Consider the following 24,193-nt stretch of genomic DNA (forward strand, 5'->3'; position numbering starts at 1 on the left):
AGCCTTTAAGGTTACATATAAGCATTAAAGTTACACTAGAAAATCGTAAAAAGTTAGAAAATCATAAAAATATAAACCTTAATTACACTGATTTACGTGTGTTTTTGTCATGAATTTCTAATTTTATATAATTTTTAAAAGTGTATTTAATGCTTATATGTAACATTACCCTTTATTAAATTAAACGAACGAGTGTTTTTTTTGTGGGCCTAAGAGCATCCTTATTTATGAACAAAAAAAAAAAAATTGTTCATGTTAATATTCATTAAAAAGATATTTTCTCTCTCATATATATAAACCAAACAAATAATTTCCAAAATCCCCCTCTTAACCATGAATAAAAAAAAAAGTGTTCATGTTACTATTCACCTATCACACCTCAATTTATCTTTTATTAAAAATTAAAATACATACATAAATAATAATATTATAATCTCATGGATGGACAAACAATTTCCATGAATGGTTTGGAAAACCAAACCATTTATACTTGTTCATCCCACTATTCACCATCACCTAATTTTTTTTATATTATTTTATTTAATAGTAACCCAAACAATTTTATTTATTCATGGTTAAGGTTGCTCTAAGTCGAAACAGATATAATTGACGACCAACAGCTGAGGCACAAAAAAAAAAAACAATTCCCAAGAGGAGAAGAGGCACACACGTGGTTATTATAGATAGCTGCATAATAAGAATAATTGGTCCAAATCAAGACGCCAAAACATGAGATTAAAAACGTGAGATTAAAAAACATGAGATACTTTTCCATGAAACCAACAATCTCTTTAATTTTTTTATTGACAACACTGTCATCATTCAATTATACAAACCACAATTTTCAGAATTTTCCCAGAGAAGAAGAAACTCAAACTTTAACCGCACTTTCACCAAAACCAACTAACCTCCAACTCTTCCCCATCTACCCCTTCTTCTTAATTTCATTGGTTCGTTCCTCATTTTCTCTCTTTCTTTAATTTCCTGTATTTTTATTGATTTCTTCATTTGCTTTACTGGGTTTATCTCAGATTTTGTTTATATTCTATGCACTTGTAGTACTACCCTGAATTTGCATGCTTCTATGTTCAATTTTATTGGCTTGATTGTAATTTTTTTTTATAATGTTTATCAGTTTGTGAAATGGGGTTCTTAAAAAAAAAAAAATGCTTTTTTTCTTTTTTTATTTTTCCTTCAGTTAGTCTTGGTCAATTCTGGGTTTTACGGTTTTACCCACCTTGTGAAATGGGTATTTGTTGTTGAATTTCTTATGATTTGATGTAGGGTATGTGGTTTTTACTGCTTCGTTTGTTCCAATTCAATAATGGATTTTGAAGTATTTTGCTAAAAATCATTATCATTGTCTTTGATACTCTACAGTTATTGAGAACAAGTTTTCTAATTAAAATACAACAGATCACAAAAGAAAAAGTAAAATTTACTATTATTTTTATAATTATATTTATTTATGCTATCCCACATAGTCGTACTTTTCAATTTTTCAAACTAGCCTTTGTATTTGGGTTTGAGACTTTGAGTGACTTCTTTTACAGGTGCCTTTCTAGGGTGGCTTTTTCTTTTGCTTTCTTATACATTAGATAGATAGCCACCTTCTTGTATTAAAAGTGGCTACTATTTTTATTTTAATGTAAAAGTAGTCATCATTATGATTTTTGATATATGAATCCTTTCTATGAGTATTTGATATGATGATATCTACTAGTAGCATTTAGCACCTTAAAACTGATGTTATTGATTGAGAGATTTATCTAAACTGCAGTCCTGAACTTTTGTTGGGGGGATAAGGTTGCTTTGACAAAATTGCTGAAAATTTCGTGTCTTCTAGGAGTGATTGTGTGAGTGTTAATCTTCTCGAGTTTAAGCACACTTTCACCTTTTCACGGTGCCTAGCTTGTTGTAGTGCACTAGATGACTGCATCAATAATGGTTTACAATGCAAAATGGTTATGCTTGTCATTTCAAATGGTTATCTAGTTGCCTAATCTATTTACTTTGAAGTACAATTCATTTTATTCGTTTGTATTTTGATGCTTAGTTTGTGAAAAACAAGTGGCGGAGTAGTGAGACTATTGGTTAGATGTCAATGATTTAGTCTGAGCTTTGGTCATTCAAGCTGGGGATGGATTGGCTTTGTCATTGAAAATTAAGCTGCTAAAATATTCTCACTTTGTCTTTGCAATATGCGAGCTATACTTTGAATAGACATTAGCATGGCCAAAAGAAAAAGAAAAGCTTAATCAAAGTTCTGGCAATCATTTTATGGGACTTTGGAGACCATTACAATGGCCATTTGGTAAAGCTTAGTAAATTGTATTTTTTTGGAAAGGTGTGTAGGATGAGGCATACTGAATAGATTGATTGGAAATTTGGATTTTATACAGATTTAGGATTTACTAGATTTGTTTGTATTAGCTGTCTGAAATGAGTTGAAATCACATTTTACTCCTAAACTAAATTTTCTTTGTTAATGAAGTGAAAGGAACATTGTCTGATATATTCTTGGTTATATTGATGTGCAGGGAAAATGCCTGAGAATATTTCACCTGAGAATCTTCTCAACAATATAATGGAATCATTTTCTGATAGTGTTCAAAAACAGAACTCTGGCTCCTTTCTTGAGGAGGAAGTATCCAATCCTGTTGCTTCTAAGTTTAATCGTCTTTTTGGGCGTCAGGAGCCTGTGCATAAAGTTTTGGGAGGTGGAAAATGTAAGGCTCTTCTTGTTTTTTTTTCCTGTTCTTGTCTTCTTACTTGAGCTGTTGTTTGTTATATCCCTTCAACGTCAGGGATTGATTGAGTATGTCCAACATTTTATCTTGTTTGTAAGAGCAGCTGCTGATGTCTTGCTATGGAGGAACAAGAAAATCTCTGGCAGTGTTTTAGCTGGTGCTACTGCTACCTGGGTGATGTTTGAATGGCTGAATTACAATTTTCTGTCCCTTGCTTGCTTTGCTGTGGCTTTGGGCATGCTTGCTCAGTTTCTTTGGTCAAATGCCTCTGGTTTCTTGAACAGGTTATTGTAGTCAAGTTTTATTTTTCTTTGGCACTATTATTAGTTGAGTTTTCCATTAGGTCTGAAACAATCTGTAACTCTTTATTACAGATCACCATCTGAAGTCCCACGAATTCAAGTGCCAGATGAGTGGTTTGCTGATATTGGCAGGGTATTTGGTAAAGAAGTCAACCGGGTTTTAATGTATCTTCAAAATATTGCTTGCAGTGGGAATCTAAAGCAATTTGCTCTGGTGTGTAATATATCTGCTCCTTCTTTCCTTTATCTAATCTTCTGATGATCTACTGTGAAGTCCTCTTCACTGTCTCAGCTTCTGTCCCAAGTTTCTCACACTTCTGGTTTGGACAGACCTCTGAAAGGCTTGCCTGTTTATATATGAGGATGTAGAAAGTAATTCTGAAAGAATCTAAAACTTTTTGAGGCTCATTTGAATTGCAGCTTTTATGTTGAATCTTGCTTTGTTTATGTGTTCCTTTTCTATTTAGTGGGTCCTTTAGTAGTGATGTGACTCAGTGAGGTCTCACTTCTGTTAGTCTGTTAGTTCATCTGAACTTATTACATTGGCTCTTTGTTAAAATGGTCTATTCAATTTTTTCATTCCTACTTCATGGTCTCTTATACAACAACACCGGTATTATGATGGCAATACCAACAAAAAGGTTTATATTTTGTTGAAAGTTTTTTTTTACCCTACTAATATTATTACCAACAACAAACAATAGCTACTAAAATAACACTCGTTTGAGAACTCTCAAGCTCTCTACAGTCTCACTCATAATCAATGAGAACTCTTACTAATTTTCCGTCCTCACATGAGGCTCTTTTTTAAGCTGGGGATACAGCATGAGTAGCCTACTATGGTACAACCCCTATATATAGGGAATGTCACCATTAATTCTACTGAGCTAGGATTCCAAAAATTAAGAAGACTCGCATTAGTACACAATCGCTATCTGGTTAAATTTTTTTTCTTTCTTGTTCTGTTTAAAATGTGTACATTGTTTCAGTGTTGTGCTGAAATCTAGTTTAAAGCAGTGTACAATTTCTTTGCTTTTCTTTCTGTATATTCATGCACTGTACATTCTTTTCGACTCGTCAAGGATTGATGGACTTATCCCATTGCACATGCTCAATTTTCCTTTCTTATTACCTCCTCTGTTCATTCCTTTTTCTTACTCAACCAGAATTAAGTTTTGTAAAAGAAATGCAATGTTTGACTTTGGTCATTTTAGGTTGTATCAGGATTGGTGGCTGCTGCTATGATAGGGAGCTGGTGCAATTTCCTAACTGTTATCTATATTGGTAAGAGTTTTTGACTCTTAATGTAATATAAGTTATCACTGGCTTCAGTTTATTGCAATGTTTTGATTGTTTGTCAATCGGGTCATAAAAGACTACATTAGATGTCCATTAGTCCCTGCTTTTTGGATGCTCTGAACATTTGTGGTTCTTTATTGACATGATATTATGGACATTAGGAACTTTTTTTTTATTAACACTAATATTTGCACTTACCCACAGTATACTAGTCAATATCTTCTAAATATTTCTTTCTTGTTCTCAGGCTTCTCACAGTAAGTGGTGCAATTCTATATCCGTCTATTTCTCAATCTTAATTCTATTCCAGTGTAACCTAAGTTGACTTTATATCCTTATTTGCATTCTGCTCACCTGTCTTGGATAATTCGTAAAGTCCACATCAGCATGTTTGAGTCATTTGTTCACTTATCTTCTCTATTGTGATACTCGATGATTTTCTTGGTTTAACATGAGGGATCATTTTAATTAACTGTCAAAATTCCACATGGCTTATATTACCAAATAAACAGCATGTCTACTGGTCATTTGATGCCTGAATTCAAAATCTGCCTATACAACTCCACTGGTTTTTGAGCAACTAGATGTTGGTGACATGCATGAATTTTCTTGTATATCATGTCAATTTAAAACTCTATTTGCCACTTTCTGCCTTACCCTCCACTATCCCACTCCTTTACAACACTCATTAACTTCTTTTTTTTTTTTTTTCTTTTTCCCCTGTACATTATGTATATTACCTGTTAGTTCACGTCATAGTGTTCTTATGTTTAAATCTTAATGTTCCAAGGATCCTCATTTGCTCTTACTCTAATTAGTTGTTAGAAACTGTTCTAGTTATTATGTAGAATTTGTATTGCCTTACATGACAAAAGCTGCTATAATATTGTTTTGCTTCTGTTATCTCACTACTCATTGAATAGTCCTGGCTTTATCTTCCTTGGCATCAGGTTTTGTTGCTGCACACACACTACCAGTTCTGTATGAAAAATATGATGATCAGATTGATGGCTTTGTGGAAAATCTCATCAACCAAATGACTCACCATTACAAGAAGGTTGATGCTCGTGTTCTCAGTAAGCTTCCTTCCAGAAGGCACTGGGGAAAGAAACATGAGTAAGAAAGAGGGATACATGTGTACATCGTAAGCTGTTTGTCAATTATTCCTTTGTCAGATCTTCTTGTGTAATATGTTGTTAGCAGGATCTTCTGCTTTCATTTATGTACATGGAAATTCATGCTAGATAAACATTAGTCTCTTCCTGAAAGGTTTGGCGGTTTGGCCTATCTCTTTCAGGAATAAGGAGTCAGGTACTACATTCTATTGTATGCAAATCTGTAATGTTATCGCTGATATAAATTTATTTGATGCAAATAGATTTCTAAATGCAACTACAATTGATCCAACTACATTTGGGTTTCATTTTATGATATTTTGTGCACCTTATGAAGAAGTTTGTGCTGTTCCTTTACAACTACTAGTCAAAGTTTATGTTGCTATGTGTACCTTGTCAAAAGCTCATGCTGTTGAGGCCCGTTTTGCCTTTTTTTTAAAATTTTTTTTTTTTTTTTATGTGCAATGATAATAAGAGTATGTGGAATAGAAATTTGTTCCCTATGAATTACAGTTTCAATAAAATTAGCCAGTAAACAATTGCACACTAAAGGCCTGTATAAGTGAATATTTCATACAAAGTAACCGATACAAGGACTTCATACTTAGTCCCTCCGAAAGGTTATCTTCCTTTTATGGAGTATCTGGAAAGAACGGAACTCTATTATTTTTAAGAATGAGACTTTTGACATCCCTAGAACCTTCCACCAAGCGCAATTTGCGTTCAAAGAATGGAATTATCGCATTCTCATAGATACCTCTTTAAGCTCGGGGTCTCTAATGCAGAGATCCCAAACCCATCATCTTCCTCACCCAAACCACCCTAACCCACAATTAGTTGCATGGGAAGCTCCTCCTCTCAACTCCTTCAAACTCAACTTCGACGGTTCGGTAAAAAATAATTCAGCAGCAGCAGGAGTCATCATCAGAGATAGTGACGGTAAACCCATTGCAGCACAAGCTTTCAACCTTGGAACCACCAATGTCTTTGTAGTTGAAGCTTTTGGTCTTCACAAGGGAATTATCCTCACCCTCCAACAAGGAATACAAGATCTTCAAATTGAAGGGGACAACCTCCTCGCTGTCAACTCAATGAACGGTATTTGATCGACCTCGTGGCAGATTGATCACATTATAGTAGATATCAAGATCCTATTTCGCAGATTTTCCCATTGGAAAATTTGGCATGTCTACAGAGAAGCAAACAGAGCAGCAGATTGGATTGCAAATGTTGGCCATCTTGTCACCGACAATTTGGATATTTCTTTTTGTACCTCTTCAGCTTTGTACCCCATCCTCACCTCAGATACTTTAGGATCGCCCCTCGTGAGGAGGGGTCCTAATTCTTTCTTTTTTTCTTACCTTACCAAAAAAAAAGTACTTCATACTTAGTAGTCTACTAGTGTTTATGCCATGTAGTACATCACATGTACAATATGCTCGGTTACTCACTTCTCCCTTACAGGCTTACATAGTCATTATAATTTCTCACACTTTGGTATTTACATTTTTCTTGCACTTAACTTTAACATCTTCCTAATTGTTAAATACCTTTTCAAATTTAGCTAGGTCAAATACTACAGAGGTCCTATGAGACTTCGACTTATAAAACAAATTATATCTCGATAACGAACGTCCCGAGGCATTCGGTAAGCATTGAAAATATTTTCTAAAGTGGTATTAATTTGGAAATGCATGCTAATACCACGCGTCGATCGATGTTATTAATGCTAATTTTAATCTGATTTTTCTACTTTTATCTATCTTATCCAACGTCCCGAGAGCATTTGTTAGCTTTTGCCAAACAAATTTGACATACCAAAATTACATGTAACATTTTCATAATTGTTAATATTCCTCCAAGTAAAGGTGGGCACGGGCCGTGCCGGCACGCGGGCGGCACGGGCCCGGCACGACTCCGGCACGGCCCGGCACGGGCACGGTCACCGGCACGGCACGGCAAGGCGGCCCACCTGTGGGCCGTGGGCCGTGCCGTGAACAAAAAAACTGGGGCTGGCACGGGCACGGCACGTGGCACGGCGGGCGGCATGGTGGCCGACACGAGGGCCGGCACGGTGGCACGACCCGCCGGCACGGCACGTGGCACGGCCCGGCACGGCACGGCCCGTGCCTTATGGCCGTTGGAAAGTAGCCGTTTATGGCCGTTTTCCAACAGCTATAAACGGCTACTTTTCCACCCAATTTCCCACCCAAATCCCCTATAAATACCTCATATTTTCCTCCAAAATTTTCACAATTCATCAACTCATCTCTTCTCTCGTATTCTCTAATTTTCTTACTCCCAAATTCTCAATTCTCAAATTCCTACAAATCATACAATCTTTCTCTCTTTTGTGAAAAGAAAAAAAAAATTCCTACTCTCTTATAAATTTTACATTTTTACTATTATTACTTTTATTAGTCTACTACCAAAAAAAAAAAAAAAAAATTGTTATATTTACATTCGGGAAATTAAAAATTCGGGAAATTATAAGTTCGAGAAATTATAAATTTGGGAAAGCATTGAAGCGTCATTGTAAGATCTAACTCAACTTTATTTTAATTTGTTATTGTTATTGTTATTATTATTGTTATTATTATTATTATTATTATTATTATTATTATTATTATTATTATTATTATTATTATTATTGTATTCTTGGAACTACTTAATTATATAAAAACTACTTTCTATTTTAATTGTGGGTTATTTGGATTGTTGAAATCTGTCTAAGGCGGGATTTGGGCTCTGGACAACGTCGATCCTAACCTCTCCTACCTGGGATCTCATTGATCCAAGTAATCTACTATTATTATAATTATTTTTGAAAATTTAATTTATATAAAAACTACTTACTAATTAATTCTCATTGATCTCATTGTTGTTAATTGTTACTTTGTTATTGTTAGTTGTGTTATTATTATTAATTAATCATGGCATCAAACCAGAACGTTTCCTCCTCCTCTAGAAAAGCCAAGTCAAAACGTAGGGAATCACCAAACCCAAACACTTCAATGTCTATGCCCCCCCCTAACATTCCCTTTCCCTCTTCTAACATGCCCTTTCCAAACACTTCCACCCCTTTCTTTCATCCCCAAAACACGGGAGGGCAAGAACAAATGGATGATATGGCTCCTTGGACCCAATTTCAACAAACCCAATTTCAACAAACCCAATTTCAACAATATGAATTTCCTTTTCCTCCTCCTCCTCCTCCTTCCCAAGGTAGCCAAACACAAGCCTCCGGGTCAAGTGAACCATCCACCCAAAATCCTAACATATTAGAGTGGTGTACCGAAGAGGATTTTGCTCAAACCAAAAGAAAGAGTGAATGTTGGGCACATTATCAATTAAGTAAAGATGGAAAAAAATGCAAGTGTCGGACTTGTGGTAAAATTTTCTCGGCCGATACCAAGGGAGGGACGGGACACCTTACTAGACATACAAAAAAATGTGGTGGACCATCTAGTGATCCAACCCAACCTAAAATTTCTCAATTCCATCCACAAGGTTTCATTTACAATTACGAGAGAGATAGGGATGAACTTGGGAGAATGATTGTACATGCAGAACAATCTTTTCTTTTCGCCGAAAATGATGCCTTCAACAACTATATTAACCGAGCACTACAACCAAAACACAAAAAAATCTCCCGAAAAACCGTTCGATCTGCTGCCATGAAGACTTATCTAGAGTACAAATTGAAATTAGTAAATGAATTAGCTAATCTTCCTAGTAGAGTTTCTTTAACCGCCGATGCATGGGATGGTGGGTACGGACTTCACTATTTATGTGTTACTTGTCATTGGTTAGATAATGAGTGGATGTTACAAAAACGCATCATTCATTTCAAAATGCTTGAATACCCTCATACCGGTCTTAACATTTCACATCATTTAATGGAAGCTATTGATGCATATAGTCTTAGGGATAAAATCATGTCTATGACTTTCGATAATGCAACTTCTATGACATATAGTGCGAATTTGGTCAAATCCCAATTGAACGATGTTATATTAGATGGAGATGCACTTCATGTTAGATGCATTTGTCATGTTCTTAACTTGTGTGTGAAGGATGGAACACAAGCAATTGGTCCATTTTATCACAAAATAAGGAATGCTATTTGCACTATTAATAGCTCTAACATGAGATATCAAGAATGGAAAGCTTTTTGCAGGCAACAACGGATAAAAACCATAAAAATAGCACCGGATTGTCCAACTAGGTGGAACTCCACCTATGAAATGTTGAGTCGGGCAATCGAGTACAAGGTTCATTTAACACTTTTTTATAATATGAAATTTCCACAAAATGCTTTACTTGAAGATGATTGGGCTAATTGTGAAAAAATATATGCAGTTTTTACAATTACTATATGGTATGACACATTGTTTTTCTTCTGTATATAATCCTTGTGCTCATTCTTTTCTTAGCAATGCATGTTTACTTGCACAACTTTTTGCGGAACACCGATCACAACATGTTTATCGTGGATATCTTCCATCCATGGAGGATAAATGGCGTAAATATTACACCGATATTCCTATGATTTATATTTTTGCTTCTATTTTAGATCCTAGACAAAAATATGATGGCACCTTTTTATTAATTGATATTTATTATAGTAACATGAATTTTGAAGATGATGTTGAAACTTTTAAGAATAAGGTGACGGATGAGTTTTTTAATTTATATAATGTTTATGAAAGTAAATATGGAACCGTGTCTCGATTTGCCCCTTCTCAAACATCCAAAAATGTAAGTAAACGGGCCAAAGGTTTATTTGCACAAGCTGCTAACTTGATGTCTAAGTATTCAGGTACAGAATCATCATCATCTAGGAGAACACAAAGCGATGTTTCGGAGTTGCAAATGTACTTAAGTTACGACTTCATGAAAGGCATGGACGATGAAGAGAACTTTGGCCTCGACATCCTCGATTGGTGGAAATCACAAGCCGTGAAACATCCAATTTTGTCGGCAATGGCTCGTGATATTTTTGCTATCCAAGTCTCCTCCGTTGCTTCCGAAAGAGCTTTTAGTGCGTCGGGAAGAGTTCTAGACGATAGAAGAACAAGACTAAAACCCGAAACACTTGAAATGTGTGTTTGCTTCAAGGATTGGTTGGATGCCGAAACTCGTTCTCAAGATCGTACTTATGCACAAAACGACGACGATGAAGGAACGTCGACTTCTTTTAGTTTTCATACTTCTCAATCCACTCAATTGGCGGATGAACTTGAACCTCTAGGAGACGAAGACGAAGATGAAGACGAAGGCGAAGACGAAGACGACCAATAATAATTACATGATTACATATTTACATTATACACTATTGTATTCTTTTTGTATTATCGAACTTCGTATTCCGTATAATAAATGAAGTTATTCAATATTCATACACTATTGTACGATTTTTAATTATCATTACTTATTTGTAATTTTGTATTATTGAATTATCGTACATTCGTACCGACTACCGTCATATAATAAAATAAGTTATTCTTCAATTTTTTGTGTTTTCGGATTATCGCACTAGTATTTTTTTTTATTATATGCATTTTTGTTTTTAATTCGTTTTTTTTTAACATTTATTTTTTTTTTTAAAAAAAAAATAAAAAAAATTAAGGAGGCACGGTTTGGCCCGCGGCCCGGCACGGCCCGCTAGGCACGTGGGCCGTGCCGTGCCGTGGGCTAGGGTGTGCCAATTTCAGGCACGGCACGACACGACACGGCCCCCACCCCGGCACGGCCAGGCACGGCCCGCGGCGGCACGGGCACGGCCCGTGCCCATGTTTACCTCCAAGCTTTAAACTTATAAAAGAAAGGTCAAAACATATGATCGCCCCTGTACTAGAGAGAAAACAACTTTTGTTTCAATGTACAAAATCACTCTTATCAATTTTCGAGGCGACTTAATTGATTATTTTGATAAACATATCATGTTTATCCAATAGTTCAACTGAAATGCAAGGAACAAGGAAGCGCACTTAACTCATTAGTCATTACTAAAGTTATTTTTAACATTGTCCGTAGTTTTTGCCTCCATTCAAACTTGTTCCTCCATGAAAATTACATGGATCCATTGAATTGAAGCTTCCTCCTCGTGACTCACCATCTCCACCACTTTATTTGCAGTGGCTTTGTCGCCAAATTAAACAAAAACCCTAAAAAAATAGAAAAATGAAAGGCATGATTAACCTCAAAGGTTATGAGTTTTCGTCTTCCTCCATTAACGTTGTTTGTGAGCTCGATTTCTCTGTTGCACTTGCTAGTTCGAATTTCATCCTCCATTAATACAATGTAATTTTTATCCCTAGCTATAATTACAAAGTTATCCATAAATAATTGTATATCAAGTAAATATTTTGAAATATAGTAAAATAGTTTTTAAAATGAGGAGGGGGAAGGAGTAGGGATGGCAACAGGTCGGACTGGGAGTGGGTTATGCTATATTTGACTCCGACCCTATAGGAAGTCGGAGGTTAAATCTGACTCTAAATCCAACTCCAACTCCGATATATTTGGCCTCTGACTCCGACTCGGCTCTGAATTTTTTTTTCGGTTATTCAATATACTTTGAGAAATTGGGTTATTTGGGCCTTTGCAACCCACACCCACAGCCACTGCCACCACGACCCACACCCAAATCCACAATCCTTTGGAGTCGGATAATCCGTCGGAGTTGGACATTTGTCATAGTTTGATTTTTTTTGTAGGATTTAGAGTCAGATTAACAAAGTCGGACTCAGAGTAATTTTTTCTCGAACTCGGAGTGAATTTTTTTCCTCAAATCGGGCGGAGTAGGGTCGGATCCGGATTGGTTACCATCCCTAGGAAGGAGAGTAACTATTAGGACTTGTTTAGTTCACCTTATTTTTGTTTATCTGATCTGGTCTGATCTGAATTTATTAGATCTGGTATGATATGATATGAACTTATCTAATTTGGCTTAATCTGATTTGATTATCTAATCAATAATCAATCAATAACTATATATTATATACTATAAGATACACCAGCAATGACACGTGTCATCTTCTGGCGTGTCCTTAGTTTGTTTTTTTTTTAAAATTATTTTTAAAAATTACTTAAAAAAAAAGCAAATATTTTTAAACATATAAAGTATTAATTTCCTACAAAGTATAATAGAAGATTTTATTGAATCTTTTCAAAATAAAACATTTTGATAACTATAAACTTTAGCAAAAAAATTAAAAGTAATTTTTTATGGACTTTTTTTTTAAGGAAAGAAATATTATGTACTATATACATTTATTACAACAAGATTATATAATTTTTTCTCGATTATTTTTAATTATGTAATAGAAGTTACAAGTTTAAACAATGAAATGTGAATATCAAATCATCAAATGATGCTTTTTTTATTTCATTGAATAATTTATAATTATTAGAATTTCAATAGATTAGTACTCTATGAATACTTCAATAATACTTGTTTGCCAAGAACGACACATGTTATTATTCTTAGTGTGATTTATTCTACTTTTTTTCTGTTGATTTTCAAGTATTCAACATTCAATTGATGTGCTTATAACATATGAAAGTCAAAAAATATAATATAGTATTAATTTTATAGATAGTTATTAAAAATTACTAACCTACTTTGATCAAAATTTAACCTTAAATGTACGATAATTTATAAGGAATAAATATATATATCGAGTGGGGTCTTATTAGATTCGTAATAAGGTGTATTAAATTAATATTTAATTTAATAAATTTTTTTCATTACGAAATTAAAGATATTTAGCGATAAAAAAACTACCTATAAAATTTGATTTGAACTTATTTTTTTCGATGTGATCTGATTTAACCAAATTACCTTATAGCCCAACCTTACACTTTTTTAGAAGCCCAAACCAAATTACCTTATAGCCCAACCTTACACTTTTTTTTCTATATACTGAGCAAACGGCTGACGACATCCACCCAGACGGCAAACGATCAGAACTCCGGCGATCGGAGACTGACCAACTTTAGAGTCTCTCATTCGCTCACTTTCCTCAAATCCCTAATTCACAGTTTCAAAGTAAGCTCTAACTCTTCCATCTTTACAAAAATTATTATATTTTTTCTTTTTATATTATGCTCGTAGTATAAGCTTTATCGTATGAATAATTATTTAATTTGTCTGCTTTTATTCACAAGTAATGCTAATTTTGGAGGTTGGAAGCTCATGATATTTATTAATTCTTTTGAATTTGATATTAAACTTTTAAACCCATTGACAATTGATTTTTAATTTGATTTTACTTGCTTGGGTTTGATATTAAACTTTCTGAATTTGATTTTCAAAGATGATTTTACTTCCTGGGTTTAAGGTTTTAAATTAGTAATTTAGGGTTTTTAGAGATTTTACGACTTATTAAATGCAGATTATTGGCGTAGCTTGTTAATGGGGTTTAGAAATAAATGCGGATTATTACCACAGTTTGTAAAATGTGAACTTTTTAACGGGTTGGAGTGTTAGATGATATACAATTTGTCGTTTTGTTTTGGTGTTGCACAGTATATATATATTGTCATGAATTATATGTTAAAATAGGAGTAATTTTACAAGAATGAAACTTGAATAAAACTAAGCTGTCCTACATTAAGTTTAGAGTGCATTTATGTGATAACAGATCCAAGGTTATATTTATAAAGGAGAACATTTTCTATAGGAATTACGTCGCCATCATCATCAATCAAAACTGGAAAATTAAAACCCTTGAAGGTCACAAGTTGAAATAGAAGATGAATTCAATTGACGAAACGGGTGAGCTGAGACATGTCCAAACCCTTGAAGGTCATACAGATCGAGTGTGGGGCCTCGCATGGAACCCCACAAACACCAATCTTCTCGCTTCCTGTAGCGGCGATAAGACTGTTCGTATCTGGGAACAATCTCCTTCCTCTGCTTCCTTCCACTGCAAGGTAATAGATTTTTTGTTCCAATATCAGCGGATGTTTCTTTCTGGCAATTCATGTTAGACGACCCTTAATCGTTAACAATGTGGGCTGTGTTATTATGCAGGCAGTATTGGAGGAAACACACACGAGAACTATCAGATCATGTTCTTGGTCACCTTCAGGGAATATGTTGGCTACTGCTAGTTTTGATGCTACTACTGCCATTTGGGAAAATGTTGGTGGTGATTTTGAATGCATCTCAACTTTGGAGGTATTCATTGCTTTTTAGATAAATACGGAGTAATTTTTAATAATCAGATAAGATAAGTTGGAAAAGTTACTTGAATAAAACAGAGCTGTAATGGGTGAGATTTCAACTTCAGATTTTATAAGCTATGACATGTAGGTGGGATTGTAATGGTTGATGATGTTTAGATATGAATAAGGAAATGCTAACTTTCTAGAGCATTCATTGATTTCACTTTTACACTGTATTATGTTTGACTTGTTTTTTGGACTTGTGGTTACTGATTTTTGATCGACTAAAAACTCCTGTTCTTGTATTCCAGAGTGTAAATTATTGAAACAGTTAAATTTATACTTGATTGAATGCTCAATTGCATAATTTTATATTCCATTTTTTCATTTCTTTTATTTACATATATATTTATTTTATTTTACTGATACCTACTTTCAGTTCTGCCTGTATATAATAGAGTTATGCTGGCATGTAATTTGTTCAGGGTCATGAAAATGAAGTGAAAAGTGTATCTTGGAATGCAGCCGGGTCTTTAATTGCTACATGTGGGCGAGACAAATCTGTTTGGATATGGGAGGTTGAGCCCGGAAATGAATTTGAGTGTGTGTCAGTTTTGCAAGGTCATACGCAGGATGTCAAAATGGTCCAGTGGCACCCTACTGTGGATGTCTTGTTTTCTTGTAGCTATGATAATAGTATCAAGGTACAAACTCTTTCTTTATTATGTGCAAGCCTTTTTATGCGTATCAACAATGGTTTTATATCTTATACAAAGTAATGATTTTAGTTTAGGCATTAATCTTAGGATTTGATTCATATGATAATAGTCTACTTTCATTATGATAGATATGGGCCGAAGATGGGGATGATGATTGGCATTGTGTTCAAACACTAAATGAGGCCAGCAGGTATATGACTTTGTGTCATTTTTAGTGTTATCTTCTGTGTTAAAATTTGTGTTCCTCAACAAATTATTCGCAAATTTTTGGAAAGCATACTTCAGCAACAGAATGTAGTATGTTCAATTACATGTTGATTTAAGCATGAGCATAATTTTTGCCATCATTTCATGTCGTTATGCATTGAATTAATTATTCACAAATTTTTGGAAAGCATACTCCTGCCATTTACATTTCATGTGAGAGCTTTTGTGTGGACCTTTGCTTTGGGTGATCAAATTCAACACTAGTGATACACTCTGAAGGAAAAGACCAAAAGTGGCTAATTTTGTGATTCCAATAGCATGTATTATTCACATGTCTTTCTTCTTTGTGGGACGGCATTCAGTATCCGGAGGCGTCAATTTGCTGTATATCGGGAATACCGGGTACTGTTTTGGATCTGCTGCAAGTTTTCTTTCTGGGCTCTGGAAGGGAAAACAAGATGAAGATATTGTGGTGTAATGCCTTAAAGTTGATTCTGTGGTGTCTGTGGTTCAAATGCAGTCTGCTCATATATTGAGCATATTATTCCAGTGGATTCTCTGAGTTGACCAGGGATTATTGGGCTTGATTTAGTTAGGATTTATATGCAAAATTGATATGCTATAACTCGGGAAAATTGAATCTTGAGAGCTCCTAGGGTTATTTAAGGTTGTTTCTTCCTGAGAATTGTGATACAACAGTTTCAGGGGTTTTGTGAGGAATCAGATGAGTTTAATCAGATATAGTAGATTCGTGAGTTAGGTTTTGCATTTTCCATCCTTCTCTCTTGCTCTGGTCTATACTGAATCATCTAAAGCTCGTGTGGCAATGTACTGACTTTTCAGTATGTGTTCAATGCCTATACCTTGTCCTGTGAGTTGTGTCTGCTTTTGTCTTGGCATATGTTGTCAACTCTTGCACACTGATACTGTTAAGGACGTTTTGTTGTCAATGTTATAGTGACTACTCAGCTCTTTCTATAGCAGATCTCTAGTGGTATTTAATTTCTGTCTGATTTGACTAGGCAAGTTGGTGAATATGAATCATAGATAAGAGCATTGTGTGGTTGCCATATCAAATCTTTAAATTGTGAGAAAAAGTGTGTTTCCTTATTAATCATTAGATACAAGCTAATACTACCTTTCTTGTGCACTTATTGACATGGTGTGTTTTCTTATTTGGTCGTTTAGCAAATTTTTATGTTCTAAATTTTGTGATGGCTCTACTGCTGCTTGATATGAAAATTTAGTCATTTCCCTTTGTCCTTCCGCCTTCTCATGACGCCTTTGTTTATCTGGAAGCTGTATAGGAAGCTTCGTTAATGTTTGCATGTTTTATATTTCTGTTGGTATTACGGGTATCCTCAAGGAAACATGTTTTGTTATAGAACGGAAAATCAAATTTATAGGAATGAGGAAGAGGGTGAGAATTTGGGGAAAATTTGATAGATGGTTGTAATGTTAATGCTAATTAGTCATTAACAGTGGTGTTAACAATCCCAGTCCTTGTAGTGGCTGGACACTTTCAAATTCAAAGCTAAACAAAATAGAGAAAAACAACTCTCCTCAACTTTTTGCTTCCACTTCTGCTCCTTCCCTCTCTTTTAATTATAGCCTTTCTCACTTCCCTTCCCTCTTAAACCTCGTAACTAACTAGCTGTCTTCCTCTTCAAGATAAGAAGAACAGTTAATCTGCATTAAAGTGCCCCTTCCCCCTATGCTAGTCAATTCTTCTCAGCTTATTTAAACTTCTATTGTGCATTTTCAGTGGGCATACGTCAACAGTATGGGCTTTGTCTTTCAATGCTAGTGGTGACAAAATGGTAACCTGTAGGTACGCTGTGACCCTTTCTCTTGACCAATTTTTTCTCAAGCATTAATATAGCTGTGCTAATGTGCTATTTAAACTCCTTCTCCAGTGATGATCTTACTATTAAAGTGTGGGGAACTGACAGCCTGCATGCAGAATCTGGTGATGGCTTTGCACCTTGGTAAGAAAATCGTAATTGATGTTTATTTATCTTTCTTTGAGATACTAAGATGGATGCTTGTGTGTGTTTCTATCAAGGTCAATACCATGCTGAACTCAGGAAGGCCTATATCTAGTTAGTTAGAATGATTTTAGCTCATTTACTATCGAGTTTTTGGTATTAACAAACTGTTGAATATCATGGTTTAGATGACGTCATCATGTTCGATTTGCTCTAATGTACCATTAAATTAGCCGATTAAAGTTCTAACAAGTGGAGGCTACATGTAATGTTAGATTTTGCATCCTTTGTCCTTTTATTATCGCAACACATCCCAACCCACACCTTTTACTTTACTAAATAATTAAATTTTGATTATTTTAAGAGTATAAATCAAGAAAAATCTAAAAAGGGCCCACATGTTTATTTTTCCTTGTGCAAAAGTACAATGAATAGTTGAAGGGCAATGTGTGAATAGTGTGTTCACTTATTAGTTATTGCTATTTCTGCCCTTGTTCAGCAGCATTTTTTCGGTATATAGATCTTGACATTTTGTGTTAATTTGTTACATTACTGCAGGAAACACCTTTGCACTATCTCAGGCTATCACGATCGCACGATTTTTTCAGTTCATTGGTCAAGGTTGTATTCTGTTTTGCTTGAACCTTTGTTATTATGTGGTCTTGCTAATTCTTGTATGGGTGTATATGATTTACACATTGTTTGGATTGAGAGGATTGGAGGGAAAGGAAGAGAAGAGAAAAGAAGGGATTATCCTCCCTTCTTTGGGTTCCTTTTGATAGGAGGGAAGGGAAGAGAAATGGAAAGATTCATTTTCCCTCCCTCTTTAATAAACCAAATCCTTCCAATCATGGAAAGATTTGGAGGGAAAATGTAGCCTTACCTTCTCCCTCCCCTTCCATTCCTCCCGCTTCCTTCTTCATCTCTCCCTTCCCTTTCTCTTCCACTTTGCTATCCAAACAAACAGTTTAAGTGTCCTTGAACACTTCTTTTTATTTGCTGGGTTTTATATAATGGGGCAATGGGCAAAAAAGGTTTAAAATATTGATATTTGCAAGTGACACTGAAGCAAATTATTAATGCAGGCTCGTAGATCTTCAAAGTTTAAGCATGTGTAATCCTTTTTTCTTTTGCATAGATCAGTTGCATCCAGTTTATCGAATTTACAAAAGCAACTTTTTAATAATGTTTGTGATAAATATAATGCAACATCATATTATACTGTTTGTTCTTTAGGTTTTTTGAAGGATTCCTGTACACGTGCATGTGTTCTTCTGGTAGAAACTCTAGAAGGCATAATAGAACTATATTATGATGTTGATTTAATATACTAGACACTAACTCTGCAAGTGTGCAGTAAATTTTTTACAGGATTGATTTGATGACTTGTTTGGCTGGTTTGGTTTTATTTGTTTATTTTTCTGAATGCTTTGTATTAAAACATAGAATAGAGACTCTTGTTTATTACTTAGCAACCAGCAATTTTCGAAATTCCTGTATCATTGATAGACTGATGCTGTCCAGACTACAGAATGATGTGTAACTAAGAATACAAGAATGCAAACATATTGATCCGAGTTTCTTGAACAGAAATGCAACGAGGCTCTATTAAGCTTAATCACCATGCTTAGGAAGATGCTTATTCATGCCTAGTATATGTATTCTATATTCATCTCTTACTCTTGATGTTTGCCTTAGATTTTTGTCACTTATTTGTTATTTCCCCTTTGTTTCATCACTATTATTTAATTTTAATCAAGGACTTATGGCTTTGTAGGAATGGTGTAATTGCCACTGGGGCTGCAGATAATGCTATACGCTTGTTTATTGAGAATAATGATGGGCTGGTATGCTATATCTCCTGCTTTCTCTTTACACTTTAGTGACTAATTTGTGACTCTAGGGGTATAGAAACAAGTTATCAATACAAATGAGGCTACAACATGAACTTGAATTAATGTCTCTCATACCACCTTTCATCAGTGTTAGAAGTTAATACATTAAAGCAAAGTTCCTTTGATGCTGGAGGCTTTGGACTGTTGTTTTGGTAGATTTAGTTCCAGCAATGCCCTTCTAGTGTATTTTCTTTAGATACACACAAGAAAGCAAGAAGACTGTCATTTCAAGTAGCTTGCTATCTGCCTGTAAAATTATTTTACATTGACTGGTTGGGTTATGGGTAATTTAAATTGAGATGTTAGACAGGCATTTTAATTGATGAATTCAAACATTGTAACAACTGCTCTCCTGCAACTACATTTATGGGGGTAGCTTTAATTGATTCACAAGCCAATATTGTCAATGACAAGTATTCTGATGATAGAAAGTGGCTGGTGTAGACAGTAAAAATTGGTTAGATTTCTTTTATCAATCGCCAAGGTGTTTAAATTTTCATTTATTCTGTATGAATTTTACTGTTACTAAGAGAAAGATCTCAAATTTAGCTAATATTGTAAATGAGTTAGAATTTGAGAAATTTTGTTTGCAGTTTTTTTTTTTTTTGTTTTTTTTTCCATTTTAATATTTTTCCCAGAAAGGGAATCACATTGTTTTCCAAAGGTTAATTAGGAGGAAGAGGACGAGAAATGAGAAGGCGTAAAAAAGGAAACAAAACAGTAACCAATCGTGTGTGGTGACATCAATTAGAGTGGCCTAAAAATGGAAGTGAGAAGAAAGCATGAGAACATAAACTTTATTGACCTCGTATTGATATAGGGATATTTTTCGATGGATGGAAAACTTACTTTCGTCCTTATTTTTAAAAGTACTTCAGTTGCATTAAATGAAAATTTACTGAACACAGAGATGACGAGGGTCTGTGTGCTTTAATTAGGTGGTTTTTGTGGCACCTTTTTTTTTTATAATAATTTGTTTCAGAAGGATTGCAATATGCTTTGCTACTTCCAGAAGAAGCTGGATTGAACTGTGAATTTAATTTATGAACTTTTTCTGTAAGTTTGAGATGGTGAATTGACGTTCACTTGTTCTGTTGGGCATTTTCTCAATTGAACATGAAGATGAAATATATTTTTGCATTTATGAGGTGATGTTTTGGTGATTAAATTTATCTATATTTTTGAAGCCTAGCATAAAAATTGCACACATTGCAAGCTATCTTTTTAACTGGGTGGATTATGCTTTAAGTTAACCTGTTTTCTACACATCTGAGGTGGTGATTTGCTCTGTTCTTGTACTTCTCAGGTAGATGGCCCCATGTACAAACTACTATCAAAGAAAGAAAAGGCTCATGAAATGGATGTGAATTCTGTACAATGGAGTCCTGCGGTAAAAACCTTTTTTTTTTTTTTTTTTTTTCCCTATAAATGGCCAACATGTTAGTGCAAATCTGGCAAACTGATTAAGTGGGGTTGGGTTTCCTTTGGGGGGGGGGGGGGGGGGTGGGGGGGGTGGTTTGACTGTTGAGGTGGGAACAGATGTTAGGTATAGGTTGTGTACTTTGTGTAACAAACTACAGAATCAAGCAAAAAGATTGAATGAAATTAATAAAAAAAATCAAGTTAAGGGAAGCAAGGAGACTACTTCATGCATTCAAAGATCAGAACTTTCTTACAATGGTGGTGGCTTAAGGCCACTACACTCAAAAGGGTGACTTTAGGCCACTAGTCTCACAATGCCAATACATCCAACAAGACCTACCCATCTTCCCCTTTTTATAAATACATAAAACAGCCAAAATTACAATCAGACAAAAGCTGCCAATGATACGCCTACCCCCCTACAGCAGTCATTTGTTGTTATTGCTGCTCACTGAAATTGTTGCTGCTCCACTACCTCCTCTTCTCTTAACAGCGCTCTGTGTCCTTTCTTGCCCTTCCTCGCATATGTAATTATGCTACGTGGCTGAGCCTCTGGGTTCGTTGCACTTTGTTGCTGTTTGGGTTAGTATGGCTGTAATGCCCCAGCCACTTTTCATGGCTTGCTTAAGTGTGTAGTTTTGTCCCATTTTTCAATTTCCATGGCTTGCTCAAGACAGCTATAAGGTTGATTCTTGTGGAATCATTTATGCTGTTATTAGGTTTTCATCATGTTATAAAAGGAACCATTGGGTGATCATCAAATTGAACCACATTAAAAAGACTCCTTGTAATCCTCTTGTTATTTCTCCATTAGAGGTTAAGAAAAGCTCCCATGATCTCCACCTTTGGATTAGGTTTCATTGACCGAACCACATAAACCTCGTGTCCTTTTTTGCTTTCCACATGTTGGCTGTGGCCTTCAGTCCTAGCCACGGTGTGATTGTGGAGTGTGTTTTTCTTTTGGAAGCTTGTGTATTGCTCTTTGATGTTTGGGAAGGTAGGAATTTTTTTTTTTTTTTGGGGGGGGGGGGGGGGGGGGTGGGTGGGGTGGGGGGTGTTAACAAATCAGTAAATTTGTACTGTATGCCTCGACATGACGTCTCCTTCGTTCTTGTTTCTTTGTAGCTTTAAAAACACACATGCTTCCAATATTGTATGCAAAGGTTTACAAATTATACAATAGCAGATTGGGCAATCCACCCCTATCTGATTAGATATGTTAGGAAAATGTTTTCTGAAGGTCCGCTGAAAGCACATTTGAGCTATAACTGGCATACATCATGAGAGTGCCAATATCTAATTTGGATGCAAGAGTGTAGCCTTACCTTGGACATTGGGCCATCCCTATTACCATCTTTGTGATCCTGTATGCTTAATTTCTATAGTTTGTGGGACCTTCCCATGATCGGTCATGAAAGGGGGATAAGAGTGCAGGTTTCAGATGGTGCAACATCATCATAGTTGATTGGCTCTGTTATTGCATCCTCTTTTGTTAATAATTTTCTTTGGAATTATGACACCCCAGATGATGGGCGGGCAATAAAGTATAATTTACATGCCCAACTATTGATATTCTTGACATGGATTGATGCACTATTGTCATGCAGGAAAAACCGTTGCTTGCCTCAGCAGGTGATGAAGGAACAATTAAGATATGGGAGTATGCATCTACACCATGATTCTGCTTCTCCAGATCAAGAACCTGTTTTGCCTTGTTTCCTCGTTCTGTACTCTATATGTGGCTGCCTTTTCTGTCCTTGCAAGTTGGAGTCGTAGCTAAGCTACATGTATTCCTATGTAAACTCAATTCCGAAGTTAATATAGATATATAATTATATATACTGTCTATACCAAAAATTATTGGTGTGTAACAGAACCATTAGGATTTAGGTGAAGATTTGTAAATCTTATCAGGTTCTTTGATTGAGAATTAGTGAAGTGCTAAGAAGTGTCTTCCTAGCGATTTATTAATGTTGTTTTGTTGGGGATTTATGAGTTTATCATCATCTGACATGAATATTTGTACTGTATATTGAATACTTTAGATCATTTCTAATAAACCAACTAGTGAGTTTCCTTGCCATTAATCTAATTTCTACCAACAGTGAACCAATATACTTTATAAATAAATAAAAAATTAAAAAAATAAAAAAGAAAAGAAAAAAATTCATTTGAAATTAATGTTAATTGAAGTGTTAGGCATATATCTCAAGAGAAGGTATTGTGTGCGTACGGACGCACAAACTGTTTGGTGTGGGAGGCTTGGCTGATATATTTTACTCGTTGGTTGATATATTTTATGTGTTGGATAATATGTTTCATTTGTTGGCTGATATGGTTTTTGGGTTGGCTAATATATTTATTTTGTTGGCTGATATGTTTTTTTTTTCTTTTGTTGGTTGATATCAGACATAATTTGACTTATATGTTTCTTTAGTTGGCTGATATATTTACTTTGTTAGCTGATATGTATATTTTAATTATTAACTTATATGTTTCATTTTGTTAGATGATATGTTTATTTTGTTGGCTTATCTGTTGCTTTTGTTGGTTGATACACTTTATTTGTTGGCTGATACGCTTCAGTTGCTGACTGATATGTTCCTTCTATTGACTTATATGTATCTTTTGTTGGCTGATATACTCCTCTTGTTGGCTTATATATATCTTTTGTTGGCTGATATACTCCTCTTGTTGGCTTATAATTATCTTTTGTTGGCTAATATACTCCTTTTGTTGGCTTATATACTCCTCTTGTAAATCCAATAACCTCAAAATCCAGCCACCACAACAGCAGCCCCTGCAATTTACAATCAACAACAATCAATTAATTCTAATTAATCTCCAATTTACGCAGCCCTACTCACACCCACCACTAAACCGCAACCACCACCATTTCGATTCAATAGTTGATATTAGAGATGTGAAAATCTGATTTTAATTTAGATCTAGAAACAATGAGAAGCAGAGAAGAGAGAAAGAGAAGAGAAGAAGGAAAGAGAAAGAGAAAAAGAAGTACGGGACACACAAACTATTGGGTGCACTATTGGGTGCGGGTGGACGCATCCAATAGTTTGCGATATCTCAAAAAATAAAAAATAATAAAAAAAATCTAGAAAAATAAAATAAAACAATTGCCCGGAATAATCCGACCTTTGTCTAATCCGCCCAAAATAATCCATACTTTGATTATTTTTTAATAATCTGACCATTAATATCAATCCGCTCCAAAATGGTACTAGTATAAAATTAGATTCAGTTATGATTAGAGCAATATTATACACTTACGTTGATTGAAGTGTTATGCATATAAAACTGT

The 24,193-nt window shown here is 35.0% G+C and overlaps 2 protein-coding genes across 3 annotated transcripts; both read left to right on the top strand.

The window, feature by feature from the left end:
- Positions 1-810: 810 nt before the first annotated feature.
- Positions 811-5,749, top strand: LOC145589367 (reticulon-like protein B8). Its single transcript, XM_081645902.1, has 6 exons — positions 811-950; positions 2,541-2,729; positions 2,854-3,034; positions 3,125-3,266; positions 4,267-4,336; positions 5,302-5,749. Exons 2-6 carry the CDS (start codon positions 2,546-2,548, stop codon positions 5,469-5,471), a joined length of 747 nt encoding a protein of 248 aa, XP_081502028.1. The 5' UTR covers positions 811-950; positions 2,541-2,545; the 3' UTR covers positions 5,472-5,749.
- Positions 5,750-13,374: 7,625 nt separating this feature from the next.
- On the top strand, positions 13,375-22,874 carry LOC145587368 (protein CIA1-like). Of its 2 annotated transcripts, none has more exons than XM_081644101.1 (11): positions 13,375-13,522; positions 14,157-14,409; positions 14,510-14,656; positions 15,129-15,347; positions 15,491-15,552; positions 17,335-17,400; positions 17,486-17,557; positions 18,116-18,178; positions 19,335-19,404; positions 20,759-20,842; positions 22,482-22,874. In XM_081644101.1, the coding sequence occupies exons 2-11, from the start codon at positions 14,230-14,232 to the stop codon at positions 22,551-22,553; spliced, it is 1,035 nt and encodes a 344-aa protein (XP_081500227.1). In that variant the 5' UTR covers positions 13,375-13,522; positions 14,157-14,229; the 3' UTR covers positions 22,554-22,874. The 2 variants fall into 2 exon arrangements, with proteins under 2 accessions (XP_081500227.1, XP_081500226.1); XM_081644100.1 differs by having other exon boundaries at positions 13,381-13,522; positions 14,118-14,409.
- The last annotated feature ends 1,319 nt before the right edge of the window (positions 22,875-24,193 follow it).

This window comes from Chenopodium album, chromosome 17, assembly GCF_948465745.1.
Source record: "Chenopodium album chromosome 17, dcCheAlbu1.1, whole genome shotgun sequence".
NCBI classification, from domain to species: Eukaryota; Viridiplantae; Streptophyta; class Magnoliopsida; order Caryophyllales; family Amaranthaceae; genus Chenopodium; species Chenopodium album.

Coding starts and splice junctions, on each gene's coding strand:
- LOC145587368 (XM_081644101.1), top strand. CDS start 14,230: ATGAATTCAATTGACGAAACGGGTGAGCTGAGACATGTCCAAACCCTT. Junction 14,410..14,509: donor CTGCTTCCTTCCACTGCAAG/GTAATAGATTTT, acceptor GTTATTATGCAG/GCAGTATTGGAGGAAACACA. Junction 19,405..20,758: donor TTGAGAATAATGATGGGCTG/GTATGCTATATC, acceptor TGTACTTCTCAG/GTAGATGGCCCCATGTACAA.
- LOC145589367 (XM_081645902.1), top strand. CDS start 2,546: ATGCCTGAGAATATTTCACCTGAGAATCTTCTCAACAATATAATGGAA. Junction 3,267..4,266: donor ATCTAAAGCAATTTGCTCTG/GTGTGTAATATA, acceptor TGGTCATTTTAG/GTTGTATCAGGATTGGTGGC. Junction 4,337..5,301: donor CCTAACTGTTATCTATATTG/GTAAGAGTTTTT, acceptor CCTTGGCATCAG/GTTTTGTTGCTGCACACACA.